Here is a 17977-nt window from a genome sequence, read left to right on the forward strand (position 1 = left end):
TTATCATGTGTCTTAGTTATATACAAGACCTATTATGCAGGTGAAAGACAAATATTCACAATTATAATCACATTATGAAAATAGTTTTATTTGCATATTATAGCTTTGCAATATAAAAATTAAATCAGCTCATCAGATTTCTGCTGGTATAGATACATACAGGAAAACAAGTTATAATACAGACTAGGCAATTAGTGTTACATTAAGGTGCATTACCAGGAAGTAAATAAGCAACTTTTTAAAGTCATAAGGTCAATATTAGAGCATAACGGTTAAACAGAGCAGAGTGATACCATTTATTGGAATATGATCCATGTATGAAATCTCACAACGACATAGGATAAACAAGTGGTACACAAGAAAACTTCAAATCTTAACATGGTGGAAAACGGAGAAAAATCCATATACAGGCCATGCATTAATCTTGAAATTTTCAAACACTAACTCATACAGTTCCAGTTATAAAATCTTCAGTTCATCATTAGTTTTAATGCCAATATGATCTTCAGATATGGCTGCACCAGTTTTTCATTCAAATCAAAAATCAGGATTTTTCAAAAGATGTCTCTATCCCTTGTACCACTTCTATCAGAAACTAAGATTATTTCTGCAGGCAGACTGAATATGGTCAAGCCTTTGGAAATGCTTGCTTTTACCCAAGTACTTGGATAAGAACACTGACATAAATTTAATCTCCGATATTCATTTAGAACTGCATTTTTTAAAGAAAGGGAGAATAGGTAGGATGATATTTGAAACAATCTTATGCCCAACAGTAGTGATACAATGACAGATTCTTGGACTAAGCTCATAACATGATAGGCAAACTCACAGCTTAATTGTCAATCAACTCACTTATACTATAGACACCTCAGCCCCAACAAATGTGCAAGTGCCTCACAATTTAAGAATAATGGTCATAATGTTAAGAAAGTCACTCTTAAAGTGCTTCAAAAATGCAACATTTGGCGTTCATGTTGTATCGGATATTTTAAAGAAATTGTTCAAAATATCTTGATTTTTTTTATGTTAATAAAAGATGACCTTGATGGGAGAAGACAAACGTTTAAAGCACATGGCATGATTTTGAACCCTTTTAAAATACATATTTCTTAGGGTCTGAAAGTGAAAAACTTTTCAACATGGCAACATTGGGGGGGGGGGGAAGAAAGAGGGGGAAGCAGTATGGAAAAAAAGTTCTTGTTACTATAATTCAAAGGAATCTATTACCCACAAAAACAAATTACATAATGATATGCATGCTTTTTGTCTGCAAGGTGGCAAGGTTAAATATAGATTCATAACATGATTTATCAACCTACTTTATGAACAAAGTTTTAAAACATGGAAGAAATTTAATTTGTAGAACTTTGCAGGAAATTCAGATGTACTATGTCTTATGAAAAAATGTCCAACAATCATGGGATCAGACTGACATCTTGATAAGCAGTGGAGTATGTGCAGGTATTCAATCATTATATTAAACTGAAGAAATAAAGACATGGAGATAAGATTCATACAATTTTAGATGCTACTTCATAAAGAAGCAAAAAGTAATTAACCTTGCAATTATTCACTGCCAATAGGACAAATTGTATAGGAGTAATAGGAGCAATAACTAAATGGGTTTGCACCATTTAAGTGGGAGACATTCAAATCATGGTGGATACACGTAGACAAATCTAACTATCATAAATAATTTTTTTTAAACAAACTGACTTAAGGTGCTAAACTGTGGTCCCTATTCATGTTTCTAATGTAGACATTTTATTATACATAATGCATTTTTGCCCAATCTGTTTTCTGTTAATGGAAATAAAAAAAATCTAATGATATTGTACATTATTTAGTACAAAAATAGTTAGTTTATATGTTATTGACTGCAATGAAAACTATGTTTTAATATACAGAATATTAAGAGACATTCCTTAAGTACCTCTGAATAATCACATACTTTGCTGTAAGGACTATTCGAAGTATTTGAATGCATGTCTAATTGTGTTAGATAACTTGTTAAATAACTAAAGGAGATTCATATCACTAAAAGATCTCCTTTGAGACAGCTAATTATATGTCTATGCATAAATACAAGGACTACAATTATGGACCAGGCGGTTGGATCGCTGAAGCCTTCCACACATTTGTAACAACCAGAGTAAATCTCTCTCACACATATATACTGTATATTTCAACTTCTTCAGAATCCAAATTGGAAGGCTTTCTTGCAAAGTTTATCAAAACAGGCTACAATTTGTCACTCAAAATTTAGCCCTAAAAGATTACCATTTTTAATTGCTGAGCCCATCATGTATAAATTTGCAAGCTTTAAATCAGAAATTAAAAACAGGAACAGCAGCATATACAAGCCTTTGAGCTTCCATTACTGCCTCTGCTTCAATATACTAAATCAGCTATATTTACATTTGTAAAAATAATCACAAACACTGTGCATCTGCAAAAAGTGGAAGCAGGTAGCTTCATGGCCAAAGGTTCAAAAAATATTTTAAAGAATGTATTGTATATGTCATCTCTGCCATGGACGGTCCCCAGGCTAAAGGAGAGGTTTTTTGGTTATGGAGCTAGCAACACCATCCTATTACAGAAACACCAACAGAAGCTCCAAAGACCTCATCCCCGAGTGAGGAAGGATACACCAGAAGATGGGCAACACCTGGAATAACTGGCCCAGGACAGAGGACTTTGGTGAGCTGCTGTTGGCAGGTAGTCTATGCCCCAGAAGATTTGTTAACCATCTTAAAAGAGTATCCATGGATTGTTTTTTGATAAAACTGCTCCCTCTCTCAATTTACCGCAATAGAGGTTGCATGACTCAAGGAAATCTACATTATATAACTTTAGTAACTACTGAAAAGTACACCTGTCCACTGCTTCTATCAGATGGAAGTACCATAGATATTTACACTCAGTGAAAAGGCCTACCTAAAGATGCTTCTCTTTCATGAGAATCTGTGTGGTTCTTTTCTTGGTGACAGGTATAAATAGGGAAACACATTTCATTTTGTCCTTGCCCCTCCTAAAAAGACTATTCTGCTGTCAGACAATGTCAGAAATTTCAGGGACTTAACCATGACTTCATGTAACTTAATTTAAATAATATGGTATAAGCAAGCTCTGTATAAAAAAGATAATGCTGAGAAAATGAAAATTCATAAATGCGCATGGATTTTTAGTATTATATTCTAATTCTGGGCACCCTTTAAGTAGTGCTATGCATCAGACTTCAGAAACAGACACTTCTGGAAAGGATGCCAGAAAAATTAAGTCAATAGATTCAGAGAACAGTGTGTAACATTGATTTATATGGACTTCATTTCTCATTATACACATAACCAAGGTTATAAGTACTTACATAGTTTTGAATTCTAGTGCAGCTTTAACTCTTGACATGGAACTATGTTATTCTGAGAGCTGAAGTTATCAAACATGTACTATCAAATGCAAGCACAAGAATTTCTGGATGAAAAGATACAATTTCATGAAGACAGAAAACACACATTTCCCATTTTCCTCTAACTACTATTTGAGCTGTTCAGGAATTAGTCACTGGAAAAAGGACAACAATTTCACTGGAGAGGATGCAATTACAGACGTGTCTTTCCAGACGCTATTTGAGAGCTGAGTTGCTCTATAGATGGACAAACAGGTATAATTATCTTGCTGTTCTCTGAAAATATAATTTTCTTTTAATTTACAAAGTGGATAAAATCGCAACTAAATCAAAATCATTCTACACTGTTAATGCATGATCTAGGGGTTGTTAGGAACCGGTCTTGACCCATCACGTCAACCACTGTAATGGGACATTTCTGGTACATCTGGATTGTCAAATCTGTGTTAAGATTCTCACTTTTCCATGAGGTATCTTAAATACTACAATTCTGTATTAGTTTCACAATCCATCCGATTTTACTTTTGATCATTGTCTGCAATTATTTATTCTTAACGAATATTTAGAATTCAAGTCTATTCTTAATAGGTCTATATTTGTGAAATGTTGGAGGCCAAAATAAAGGAAGCTGGAATTAAGACATGAACAGACTTACCATATCAGAATGATCTTTCCTCAGAAGAGTTCTGACTGGATTGTGCAATCTATTTTTAACTACATTGTTTTGCTTTTAATATCACAATTCTCAGCTGCAGGGTCTTTTTCCCCATGCATGTAGTGTTACAGTTCCAAGCTTTTCAAAACTCCATCTTGATCATCTGCCCAAATGTTATTCCATTGACTTGCAATCAAAGCAACACAGCATGTATGAATTTAATTGTATCTGCTTCCATTTCTTTTTCTTTGGGGTATTTAAAGTGGCTTTGAAAAGATACCAGACATCAGACATTTTTAGATGCAAATGACATTAAGAAAGACAATCTGACATTAGTAACATCAACCATGACTAACAGTAGTGAAGTATAGTGCCATTACCAGAAAGCTGATATGAAAGACATAGCACTAAGTAACTGTTTAATTATCAAAGGTCTTTAGGGCTTCAAAGCATACAAATATATCTGACCCAGACTGCTGGGTAGCCCGTTTATGTTAAGGATGGCTAAAACCAAGTGTATTGAGGATGTTGTCACTGGAAATCATTCTGGTCTGTTTTAGTAACACACAAAGGCCCAATCCTTTACACTAAGCTGCGTGGTATCAAAGATTGTCCATGCTTACATCCAAGCATTGACTTTTCCAAGTTTAACATGCAAAATCTTTTCATGTAAGGTTGTATGACTGAATAGTTTTAAGTTTCTCATAATCAGAACACAATGGCATTCTTATTTATTGAAGTTAGCAGCCAAATTATCTTCTATTATTGACTCCCAAGCATGTTTTGATATTGAAAGTACAGCAAAAGCAAACACTACTATGTTGTTCAGTTTGATAATACATGATCTCACATATGTTGCTGTATAGGCAAGTTAATTGAACCCTCTTTAGGCCTTTCACTGACAAGATTGCAACTCAGTGTTTCAACAGAATCACTCCATTCTGAGTATTTGGTCAGAGTTTTTCAGCTGTAACAGTTCTGCTAAAATAGTGATTAAATTACTTTGATTGACCTTGTACCTTGCTTTCAGAATGTACATACAGTGCACACACAGGATTAGATTTGAAGGATTGCAGAGGGAAAGAACAAATCATTAAAATAATCTAACTTTGTTTCAACACTAGTCTGCTCCATGAATGAGTTACAAACTTGCAGCCTTCCACAACTGGAATGCTGCATCACAATTAAGTGAAATTAACTCAGATTTCACTTGAGAATTGTCACCATGTAGAAATAGAGCGATACCGTTGCACAGAAAAACAATGGATTTATGCAGATGGAAGGTGATAAATGAGCCATAGCCCATCAATATAAGACACAGGCAATACAATAGATAGCTAAACAATGGCAAATGTGCACTGAAATAAGGCAACTGAGAAACTAGAGGAGTAATTTTGCCACACAATGACCAATAGGTTTTCTCTGCAAATGGATTTTTTGAGCTGACTACACCTACATAATCAATGCGGTGCATAGCTATTGCGAAGTCCTTAGTTTCAATGTTGATCTGATGTTGTCATTTTGTTATATTTTACAAACCACTACTCCAATCTGTAAATATGTTAGCATTGTCATTTGTCCTTATATTCACAAGATTAGACACCAACTCCACCTGGAACACACTACTACAGATTCAGTTATTTTAAAAAATACTGTTAACTTCAATTGATATTCATGTGTAAACTTGATCTTTTAGATTTTCAAAACAAATTTGAATCATTGTGCAAAATACTCTAGTAAACGATAATTTGGTGTTAATCATGATCATAGACATCACGACCCTTTAACATTGTTGCTTCTTGACATGCATCGCAACCAAATATGACATCTTCCCAACAGCAGTTCAATCTTTCTCATTCAATTCAGTGCAAACCAAGCAGATGCAAGTGCAAGATTTAGGCTTCTCCCCAGGCAAGTAGATTGGTTCACTTGACAGACTTCACAAATCATCATCACCAATTCCCTCGAAAGCATAGTTACCGTGGAAGTCATTAGCACTGACATCACCAGAGGAATTGGAAGCGCTGATCCCTCGGATACTAACAGAAGAAAGTTTACTCTGCAAGAGGGAGGAGAAAAAAGCAAAGTTAAACATCAAAACTAAAACATTAACATTTAAAATACTTACTTTCTCCAGCATATAATAGATAAATTGTGGTAAACCGAATGTGTAATGAATTTTCCTGATACTGTTTCACCTTTGATCTCACTTTAATAATCAAAACCAGTTTTTTCACTGGTTTAGAAATGATCACTGCAGTAGGTTCTAAACCAAGATACAAATAAACAAAATCCTAATTAAGGATAAAAATCAGCAAACATTACTACTTCAAAGGTAGCTATTTGTTCCATGTACCTCTTCTGACACTGAGAAAGGGGTGTCTAATATAGTCTTGCATCTCAACCATTCCTCCATAACTTTACCAACCTTTATCTAACCATGAAATTACCTTTTGGAAGCTCCTAAAGAATTTGTCATTACTTTCCAATAAGGTGTTCTAAAGCTTAATCATTTACACTCTTGTCCTGATGAAGGGCCTCAGCCTGAAGCGTTGAGTGTTTATTCATTTCCCACGAAGCTGCCTGACCTGTGTTGCTCCAGTATTTTTTGTGTTGCTCTGGATTTCCAGCATCTGCAGCAGAATCTTGAGCTTTATCATTTACACTCATAACACTTTGCCGAATTACTTTTCATTGGTGAGCTTTGAGGAATTTCAGTTGTGTGAAGGAAGTTGTAAGTCTTGGAAACACTGGAAGTCCAGTCATTTCACCCACTGGATCCTCTCCTTCATCTGGTTCTAGTGAGGAATGTTGCCAATGGCTTCAAAAAGATATAGACCAGCTGGAAGTGTGGAGAGAGAAATGGCAGATGGAGTTTATAATGATAAAAGTGTTGGGGGTTGCTGGGGAGGCGTGGCTTGAAGGCCTGCTCCACGTTGTATCGCTAAATAAAATAAGTGAGGTGTTGTACTTTGGGAGGTCAAGTGTAAGAGGAAGGTAATCAATAAATGGTAGATGAGCAGGAGTCACTATTTTGTTCACTTTTTGCACTAATTATTTGTACCTTCAAAAGGTACCTCCTTGAGGCTTCACCTTTTGATACCTCTAAAAGGTGATGCCTCAAGAAGGCAGCATCCATCATTAAGGGCCCCCATCATCCAGGACACGCCCACTTCTCATGGCTACCATGAAGGTGGTGGTCCAGGAGTCTGAAGATACACACTCCGTGTTTCAGGAACAGCTTCTTCCCGTCAGATTTCTGAATGGACAATGAACTTCTGAACACTACCTCACTTTCTTGTTCTTTTTGAATCACCTACTTAATCACCTATGATTGGGCGTCAATACTGAAACCCAATTGTGATATAGGGAAGGGATCTTCTTACTGATTGGTTGCGTGGCAAAATGTGCATTGTGGACTGGAATTTAGACCACACTGGCTTGTAAATAGGATCGAAATCTATGTCAGTTTACAGGATTGTTTGCAGAAAACCAGGCTTCTAGGAATTCTCTCACATGCCACCTCTTCACTTGCACCATGACTCTGAGTGATGCCCAGTCGAATTTTGCCCCTCTTGATCTTCATGGGTAGAGACTAGAGAGAGTTGGTCATGCAACTTTACAACCAGTTAATGCTCATCGATCCTTGTGGATAGCTTTCTCCCAGTCTGGCTGACATAATAATAGTACAGTTTTCCGCAAACACTTCTAGAAACAGACATGTAGACCATAATCCTATAAGCCATTGTGGACTAAATTCCAGACCACAACACAGAGTTTGTCACACAGCTTATCAGTAATGAGACCCTCGCCCTACATTCCAATTGAGTTTCCATAATGACGACCAATCAGCTGTTTGATAAGTATATAAAGGCCAGACATTCGGAGGACACACCACAGCGCATTGATGATGTCTCTTCATATGGTGATGAAAAAGTTTATAAATGAATTGGTAAGATCGGAGAACAACTCAATCCAACCATCCGAGCTGCATATATATTGAGTTAATTTCAGTTTTTAAAAAAATTACATATGGCAATGTACTGCTGCCACAAAACAGATTCTGATTTTTCATATTATTTTAACTTAGTTATTTTTTTTTGTATTGTACTGTACTGTACTGATGCTGCAACACAAATGTCATAACATAGGTCAGTGACAATAACCTTGATTCTGATCATCAATTACAACTGCAAAATATGGGCCCTGAAGTACTAGTTAATAATAGGTAGCATTCCCCTGGGCAGCAGCAAATTGAAGTGCTTACGTAACACCTTTCACATGCAGTTCCACATTGAATGGAAGTTGTTTAGTTCAGATGAGGTGACATGTGAGGGCTCAAATAGTTCAATGTCGACGAAAGCAACAGTTAAATCAGATTGATACTTACTGAGAGTTTGACAACGGGATCCCTGTTGGAATCAGGTGAATCCTAAAGAATACAAAGTATGGAGCAATTAGAAATATCGTCTCCAATAATCTAATGCATTTTAACTTTTAAAAAAAAGTCAGCAATATTGAGGTCACAATTAGCTTCATGGGATTACCAACAGAAATTATTCTGAAATACTGCAATATCAGTGTTCCCTACTACACTCTCACAAGGTCAAATCTAAATGCAGTTAATGTTTGACAAAATGTTGCAAAAAAAACACCAGTAATACAAAATAGGAGCAGTTGTAATTAATGAGCCAACCCTACCATCCGCGATGCTGAAAAAGTCATGAATAGCACGTTCAGTGAGTTGGCCACACCGCAGGTAAAGGCTACACAGGCAGAAAGGGAAGGGGTGGCCATTAGACAGCGTAGCAGTAGGCAGGTAGTGCATCCCCTGAGGTCATCTCCCTCCTAAACAGATATACTGTTTTGGATACCGTTGGGCGAGATGTCTCATCGGAGGAAGGCAGCAGCAGCAGCCGAGTTCATTGCACCATGGGTGGCTCTGTGGCACAGGAGGGAAGGAAAAGGAGTGGGAGAGCTAAAGTGATAGGGGATTCGATTGTAAGGGGAATAGATAGGCGTTTCTGTGGCCGCAAACGAGACTCCAGGATGGTCTGTTGCCTCCCTGGTGCAAGGTTTAAGGATGTCTCTGAGCGGCTGCAGGACATTCTGGAATGGTGGGGGGGGGTGAACAGCCAGTGGTCGTGGTGCACATAGGTACCAACGATATAGGTAAAAAAAGGGATGAGGTCCTACAAGGTGAATTTAGGGAGTTAGGAGATAAACTAAAAAGTAGGACCACAAAGGTAATAATCTCTGGATTACTACCAGTGCCAAGTGCTAGTCAGAGTAGAAATAGGAGGATATTTCAGATGAATACGTGGCTTGAAAAATGGTGCAAGGGGGAGGGATTCAAATTTCTGGGGCATTGGAACCAGTTCTGGGGGAGGTGGGACCAGTATAAACATGACGGTCTGCAGCTGGGCTGGACTGGAAGCAATGTCCTAGAGGGAGCGTTTGCTACTGCTGTTCAGGAGGCTTTAAAGTAATGTGGCAGGGGGATGGGAACAAGTGGAGAGAGACAGAGGGGTGTAAAATGAGGGTAGAAGCAAAAAGTAGTGTGAAAAGTAAAAGTGGCAGGCAGGCAAATCCAGGGCAAAAAGCAAAAAGAGCCACTTTTCAACATAATTGTATAAGGGCTAAGCGTGTTGTAAAAACAAGCCTGAAGGCTTTGTGTGTCAATGTGAGGAGCATTCGTAACAAGGTGGATGAATTGAATGTGCAGAAAGTTATTAATGAATATGATATAGTTGGGATCATAGAGACATGGCTCCAGGGTGACCAAGGATGGCAGCTCAACATCCAGGGATATTCAATATTCAGGAGGGATAAACTGGAAAGAAAAGGAGATGGGGTAGCATTGCTGGTTAGAGAGGAGATCAATGCAATAGAAAGGAAGGACATTAGCCTGGAGGATGTGGAATCGATATGGGTAGAGCTGCATAACACTAAGGGGCAGAAAACGCTGGTGGGAGTTGTGTACAGGCCACCTAACAGTAGTAGTGAAGTTGGGGATGGCATTAAACAGGAAATTAGAAATGCGTGCAATAAAGGAACAGTAGTTATAATGGGTGACTTCAATCTACATAAAGATTGGGTGAACCAAATTGGTAAGGGTGCTGAGGAAGAAGTTTTCTTGGAATGTATGCGGGATGGTTTTCTGAACCAACATGTCGAGGAACCAACTATAGAGCAGGCCATTCTAGATTGGGTATTGAGTAATGAGGAAGGGTTAGTTAGCAATCTTGTCGTGCGAGGCCCCTTGGGTAAGAGTGACCATAATATGATGGAATTCATTAAGATGGAGAGAGACATAGTTAATTCAGAAACAAAGGTTCTGAACTTAAAGAAGGGTAACTTTGAAGATATGAGACGTGAATTAGCTAAGATAGACTGGCAAATGATACTTAAAGGGTTGACGGTGGATACGCAATGGCAAGCATTTAGAGATCGCATGGATGAACTACAACAATTGTTCATCCCAGTTTGGCAAAAGAATAAACCAGGGAAGGTCGAGCACCCGTGGCTGACAAAAGGAAATTAGGGATAGTATCAAGTCCAAAGAAGAAACATATAAGTTAGCAAAAAAAAAAGCGGCACACCTGAGGACTGGGAGAAATTCAGAGACCAGCAGAGGAGGACAAAGGGCTTAATTAGGAAAGGGAAAAAAGATTATGAGAGAAAGCTGGCAGGGAACATAAAAACTGACTGCAAAAGCTTTTATAGGTACGTGAAAAGAAAAAGATTGGTCAAGACAAATGTAGGTCCTTTACAGTCAGAAACAGGTGAATTGATCATAGGGAACAAAGACATTGCAGACCAATTGAATAACTACTTTGGTTCTATCTTCACTAAGGAGGACATAAATAATCTTCCGGAAATAGTAAGGGACCGAGGGTCTAGTGAGATGGAGGAACTGAAGGAAATACATGTTAGTAGGGAAATGGTGTTAGGTAAATTGAAGGGATTAAAGGCAGATAAATCACCAGGGCCAGATGGTCTGCATCCCAGAGTGCTTAAGGAAGTAGCCCAAGAAATAGTGGATGCATTAGTGATAATTTTTCAAAACTCCTTAGATTCTGGATTAGTTCCTGAGGATTGGAGGGTGGCTAATGTAACCCCACTTTTTAAAAAAGGAGGGAGAGAGAAACCGGGGAATTATAGACCGGTTAGTCTGACATCGGTGGTGGGGAAAATGCTCGAGTTGGTTATCAAAGATGTGATAACAGCGCATTTGGAAAGAGGTGAAATCATCAGACAAAGTCAGCATGTGTGAAAGGAAAATCATGTCTGACCAATCTTACAGAATTTTTTGAAGATGTAACTAGTACAGTGGATAGGGGTGAGCCAGTAGATGTGGTATATTTAGATTTTCAAAAGGCTTTTGACAAGGTCCCACACAGGAGATTAGTGTGCAAACTTAAAGCACACGGTATTGGGGGTAAGGTATTGATGTGGATAGAGAATTGGTTGGCAGACAGGAAGCAAAGAGTGGGAGTAAATGGGACCTTTTCAGAATGGCAGGCAGTGACTAGTGGGGTAACGCAAGGCACAGTGCTGGGACCCCAGTTGTTTCCAATATATATTAATGATTTAGACGAGGGAATTAAATGCAGCATCTCCAAGTTAGTGGATGACACGAAGCTGGGCAGCGGTGTTAACTGTGAGGAGGATGCTAAGAGGATGCAGCGTGACTTGGATAGGTTAGGTGAATGGGCAAATTCATGGCAGATGCAATCTAATGTGGATAAATGTGAGGTTATCCACTTTGGTTGCAAGAAAAGGAAAACAGATTATTTTCTGAATGGTGGCCGATTAGGAAAAGGGGAGTTGCAACGAGACCTGGGTGTCATTGAAGGTGGGCATGCAGGTACAGCAGGCGGTGAAAAAGGAAAATGGTATGTTGGCATTCATAAGAAAAGGATTTGAGTACAGGAGCAGGGAGGTTCTACTGCAGTTGTACAAGGCCTTGGTGAGACTGCACCTAGAATATTGCGTGCAGTTTTATTCCCCTAATCTGAGGAAAGACATTCTTGCCATAGAGGGAGTACAGAGAAGGTTCACCAGATTGGTTCCTGGGATGGCAGGACTTTCATATGAAGAAAGACTGGATCGACTAGGCTTATACTCACTGGAATTTAGAAGATTGAGGGGGGGATCTTATTGAAATGTATAAAATTCTAAAGGGATTGGACAGGCTAGTTGCAAGAAGATTGTTTCCGATATTGGGGAAGTCCAGAACGGGGGGGGGGGGGGGGGTCACAGTTTAAGGATAAAGGGGAAGCCTTTTAGGACCGAGATGAGGAAAAACTTCTTCACAGAGAGAGTGGTGAATCTGTGGAATTCTCTGCAACAGAAAACAGTTGAGGCCGGTTAATTGGCTATATTTAAGAGGAAGTTAGATATGGCCCTTGTGGCTAAAGGGATCAGGGGGTATGGAGAGAAAGCAGGTACAGGGTTCTGAGTTGGATGATCAGCCATGATCATACTGAATGGTGGTGCAGGCTCGAAGGGCTGAATGGCCTACTCTCACACCTATTTTCTATGTTTCTATTCAATAACATGGCATGTCTGGGGGATAGTTTCAGTTCCTTCTCTGCGTCAGATCTCCACAGTTCTCAACCTTTCAAATATTAATCTATCACCACAAATGTTTATAATGATCTGGCTTTCACCAGACTGGTTGAAAATTACACAATTTCCATACTCTCGGACAAACCCAAGTTTTAAATTACTAGTCCTTTATCTTGTAACTACAAGACTTTGTGAGCCCCCTCTAGCCAATCATGCCTTTTATAGGTCAGGTTTGATCATGGATGCGGTGCCTTAGCTGTCTACATAAGCAGACAAGGGCAGTATGATATGGAAAGCAAGCTGTTGCCCATGTAGTACGCTCCCCCTCTCAACACAGACAAATAAAGTTTAGCACCAATGGCGTTGCAAGAGTTACCAATCAGTGTTCAGATCAATGCAAGACTGACCGCCTTAGGGACTAACTCTGGATTTTTCCTCAGGGATTATTCCCAAAGCCTTCACCATGAGTGGGTATAGTCACAAGGCAGCGGAGTTTTGAGATCAGAGATTTCCTTCTCCTAAATGAGCTGCCAACTACGGCTGATGAGGCCCATCTCCCACCAGTGACAGCCCAAAGAAATGTCAACAGTTAGTGCTGCTGGAAAGTTTGTGAACTCTGTAGAATCTTTTCTATTTCTGTATAAATATAACAGAAAATGTGATCAGATCTTCACGTGTCCTAAAACTAGATAAAGAGAACCCAATTAAATAAAGAACAAACATTACACATGTTCATTTATTTATTGAGAAAAATTATCCAATATTACAAGTATTTGATGGAAAAAGTATGTGAACCGTTGCTTTCAGTAACTGGTGTGACCCCCCCCCCCCCGCCCCCCCAATCCCCACAGCAACAACTTCAACCCAGTGATTCCGGTTACTGTTGATCAGTCCTGCGCATTAGTTTGGAGGAATTTTAGGCCATTCCTCCTTACAAAACTGTATCAACTTTGGGATGTTGGTGGTTTCCTTGCATGAACAACTTGCTTCAGGTCCTTCCACAACCTTTCTATGGGATTAAGGTCAGGACTTTGATTTGGCCATTCTAAAACCAAAATCATCTTCCTTTTAAACAATTCTGTTGTGATCTACTCGTCTTTTGGATCATTGTCTTGTGCATTATCCAACTTCTATTAAGATTTAGCTGACAGACTACTACCCTGACATTCTCATGTGAAATGTCTTGATATAGTTTTGAATTCATTGTTCCCTCATTGTTTCATGATTGTAAACTGTCTAGGCCCTGAGACAGCAAGGCAGTCCCAAACGATGATGCTCCTTCCACCATGCTTCATAGTTGGGATATGGTTTTGGTGTTGGTGCTCAGTGCCACTTTTCCTCCAAAAAAAAGGCAATGTTCATTTCTGCTAAAAAGTTCTATTTTGTTGATCTGTCCACTGAACATCATCCCAGACACACTGTAGAACATTCAAGTGGTCTTTTGCAAACTTGTGTCATGCAGCAATGCTTTTGTTATTTGGAGAGATCTGGTTTCCTCGTGGTGTCCTTCCATGAACACTATTTGTGCTGTCTTTACGACAGTTATTTAGTTTATAATATTTTCGCTTAGTAATTCATTCGATAGTATTTTCTAGTTAGAATTAGAAGTGTTTAAAGTATATTCATTGCATGTAAAATATATCGGTATGCGATGACGTCACATCCGGTTTCGCCGCGTCTTGTGGGAAAGTACCGGTTTGAAATTAACACGAGGGTGGGGGCTGACACCCCCTGGCACGAGGCACACCTGAGCAGAAGTAGTTTGCAGGCATTAGAAATCACAGTGAGAGCAACGCTGTAAGTTAATAGATAATCGATATATTGAACTAAGATGTTAATGCCGATCCTGTTAAAAGTAACGACGGTCGATAATGTTTATGCTTTCGTTAGTTAAAGAGTTGCGGATAGTTTGCTTTGAAGTGTATTTAAAGTAGTCAATGGAGCAGGTAAACTCTGCCTGTATACTGCACCTTAGTGTAATGTAGTTATAGTCACCTTTGCAAGTATTTACAATTGAAATGTGATATTAAGGAAGGAACAAATACTGTATCAATCTTGTATTGTTTTATCAACAGTTTTCTCCATATGTTAATGTGAAGAGTGAACAGTAAATGGTTAATCTTACTGCGATCTGATTTCATTGACTGTGGTTTATCTCGACGTTGAATTCGGCGTTATTAGTACACCCGAAGGAGAACGTTACACTATTCTTGTTCAGTGTTTTTCTTATAGTGGACACATGATAGGTTCTAGGGATTTCTAAAGGTCTTTTGCTGTTATCCTTGGGCTCTTTTTCAGTTCCTTCAGCATTGCACGTTGTGCTCAAGGTGTGATCTTTATAGGATGCCCAGCAAGAGTACTGAGTTTCCTCCATTTGCAGACAATTTCTCTTACTGTGGACTGATGAACACTCAGGTCTTTAGAAATGCTTTTGTAGCCCTTTCCAGCTTCATGCATCTCTCCAATTCTTCTTCTAAGGCCATCTGAAAGCTGTTTTGATTGAGGCGTGGTGCACATAAACAGATCTTCCTTGAGAAGAGAAGGCTCTGTGAGTAACCTGATTGTGTGTCTTTTTTTTTAATAGGGCAGGGCACCTCTACAACCCACATTTCCAATCTCATCTCATTGAGTGGAATATCTGACTCCAAATATTCATTGTAAAAGGCATTACCCCAGAAATACACATATTTTTTGCAACAGATACATGTAATACTGGATCATTTTCTCAATAAATAAATGAACAAGTATATTTTTTGTGTTGTTCATTTAATTGGGTTCTCTTTAGTTTTAGGACGTGTGAAGATCTGATCATATTTTAGTCATATTTATGCAGAAATAGAGAACATTCTACAGGGTTCACAAACTTTCAAGCAGCACTGTAGGATCAAATGCTTGAATTAGGTCAGTCTGCATTCTCTTAAATGCTAATAAACACAGATCCAAACTGTGTGGCCTCACTTGATAGAACAACCTTTCAAATTCAGGAATTAGCCTGGTGAATCTCCATTTGGATGGACTTCAATCTTTCCACAGGTTGGGGGCGGGAGGAAAGAGAGAGAAATTGCTGTACACATTATTCTATAAACCTATACAGCTATAACAAAACCTCTAATTATAAACTAACCATTCTGTAACAAAAAAGGTCAAAATGGTTGTTGAACCCATCAGATTTATGCATTCAATTCATTTAAGTACCCCTCCCTCCACCCAGTGAACTTCATTTATTTGCAGTCAACTTCCCATTTAGATAACAATTAGTTATTTGACTCTTCTCAAAGTTAAGACGCCACATTAAACTGCATTTGCCACTTTTCCCCCAATCATCTCATTGCAGGGGAGAAACTGAGAGCAAACAAATATTTTAAAATTACAATAATTACAGATTCATGTGCCACGGTAGTGTAGAGGCTAGCACAATGCTATTACAACTCAGGATGTCAGAGTTCAATTTGTATGACTTCTCAGTGGAATAGGTGGGTTTTCTCCAGGTGCTCCCATTTCCTCCCACAGTCCAGACACTTACTGGTTATTGGTCATTGTAAGCTGTCCCATGATCAGGCTGGGGTTAAATCAGGGGTTGCTGGGTGTTGTGGCTTGAAGGTCCAAAAGGGCCTGTACCACATATATCTCCAAATTAATACAATACGGAGTAAGGGCTTGATTTGAGTGAACACGATTTAAAAAAAACAATTGTCATCAGCTTTCTGAAGTCTGCATCAGCGTGTTCTAGATTTGTATTAACCAGAATGATACAAGACACATTAAATCCCTCAGAGGACACAGTGATTAAGTTATCAATTACCCATCCAATTCAATTTCAAAGTAAACTTGCAAGGTAAATATTCTAACCAGAAGTGGCGGGGACTTCACAGCCTGCTGACTGTCTGATCGACGTAGCGCACCATTTATCCTCTTCTTCAGCATCTGTAGAGTGAGGAGACAACTTTAGATCAAAATTCACGCTTCCTTTTGATGGAATACCCAGTACTTGCTCGAATGAAGGTGTGCACCATTTAAGATAAAGCCATCAGAGTGCATTGTTGCTAGACTTGCCTGACAAATAAACTCCACTCTTGTGGGCAGAGGTGATAGACTGAATGAGCTGTTACCCTACAGCTTCAGTGAAGGGATTGCAATCAGACCTTTGTTGCTGTCAATGTGGAGTTTGCACACTGTCCCCTTGACCATAAGGGTGTCACAGTAGCACAATGGTTAGAGTGACACTATTACAGCTCAGGGTGTTGGATTTTGGAGTTCAATTACAACATCTCTGTACGTCCTCCTGTGGAATGCGTGGGTTTCCTCCTATAGTTCAAAGGTGCACTGACTAGAAGGTTAAGGATGCAAAAATCTGCAGATGCTGGAATTCCAATCAGGAAACACAACCTGCTGGAGGAACTCAGCAGGCCAGCCAGCATCTATGGTAAAGAGTAAACATAACATTTTTGGCAGAGACCCTTCAGCAAGACTGAAAGAAAAAACAGAAGTCAGACAAGAAAGTGGAAGGAGGGGAGGAAGAAATACAAGGTAATACATAAACTGGGAGGCTGGGAGGGGTGAGGTATAGAGCTGAGAAGTTGATAGGTGAAGGAGATGAAGGACTGGAGAAGGAGGAATCTGATGAGAGGATAGAGGACCATGAAAGAAAGGGAAGGGGAGGAGCGCCAGAGGGAGGTGATGCACAGGTAAGGAGATAAGGTGAGAGGGAGTAAATGGGAACGTAAATGGTGAAGGGGGAGGGGATAAGTAGGTCAATTGTAAATTGTCCTGTGATTAGGCTAGGATTAACTGGGGGTTGCTGGTGGCACTTAGGGCTGGAAGGGCCTATTCTGCACTGTATCTCAATAAATAAACAAGACATAGGAGCAAAATTAGGCTGTTCAGCTCATCGAGTCTGTTCCATTGACTGTGCTGTTTTCTTCAGGGTATTTTAGTTTTGCTCCAAAATCCAAGAAATATGTGGGATAATATACAATCTGGGTCCCGTAAATTACCCTAGGGTAGAGTCTGGAGGGAGTTAATGGACATACGGGATAAAATGGGGTTATGTGGACTCTGAGGCCAAAGAGCACCATTTCCAGCGCTGTACAGCCTCATGGCTTCACCACTTATAGAGACCTTGCATGGAAACGTGATTTCCTCTGAGCTATCCAACATCCTGGCAAACATCATCTTTCTTGCATTATCAGATAAAATTTTGAAACACTGACTACTTTTATTATAAATAGTGGAGTGAGGAGTGATACATGTCATCCCGCCATTTTCCGCACACATAAAAATAGGCAATAAATTCCAGAGTACCTGGCGTACAAAAATCTAAAAAGTAGGGGAATTTTTAA

At 39.1% G+C, this 17977-nt stretch overlaps 1 protein-coding gene across 5 annotated transcripts in view; it reads right to left on the bottom strand.

Moving 5' to 3' along the window:
* The window catches only part of snx17 (sorting nexin 17), a 111792-nt gene that overhangs the window by 47047 nt on the left and 46768 nt on the right, over positions 1-17977 (bottom strand). For 3 of the 5 annotated variants that reach the window (XM_059983088.1, XM_059983090.1, XM_059983089.1), the window contains exons 13-15: positions 16488-16562; positions 8455-8496; positions 6045-6123 (exon numbers count right to left, since the gene is read on the bottom strand). In XM_059983088.1, the coding sequence (XP_059839071.1) occupies positions 6045-6123; positions 8455-8496; positions 16488-16562 (196 nt within the window). Of the gene's footprint in view, positions 1-67; positions 6124-8454; positions 8497-16487; positions 16563-17977 lie in introns of those variants that run through there. The other 2 variants (XM_059983092.1, XM_059983091.1) reach the window with 1 other exon arrangement.

This window comes from Hypanus sabinus, chromosome 10, assembly GCF_030144855.1.
Source record: "Hypanus sabinus isolate sHypSab1 chromosome 10, sHypSab1.hap1, whole genome shotgun sequence".
In the NCBI taxonomy this organism is placed as follows: domain Eukaryota; kingdom Metazoa; phylum Chordata; class Chondrichthyes; order Myliobatiformes; family Dasyatidae; genus Hypanus; species Hypanus sabinus.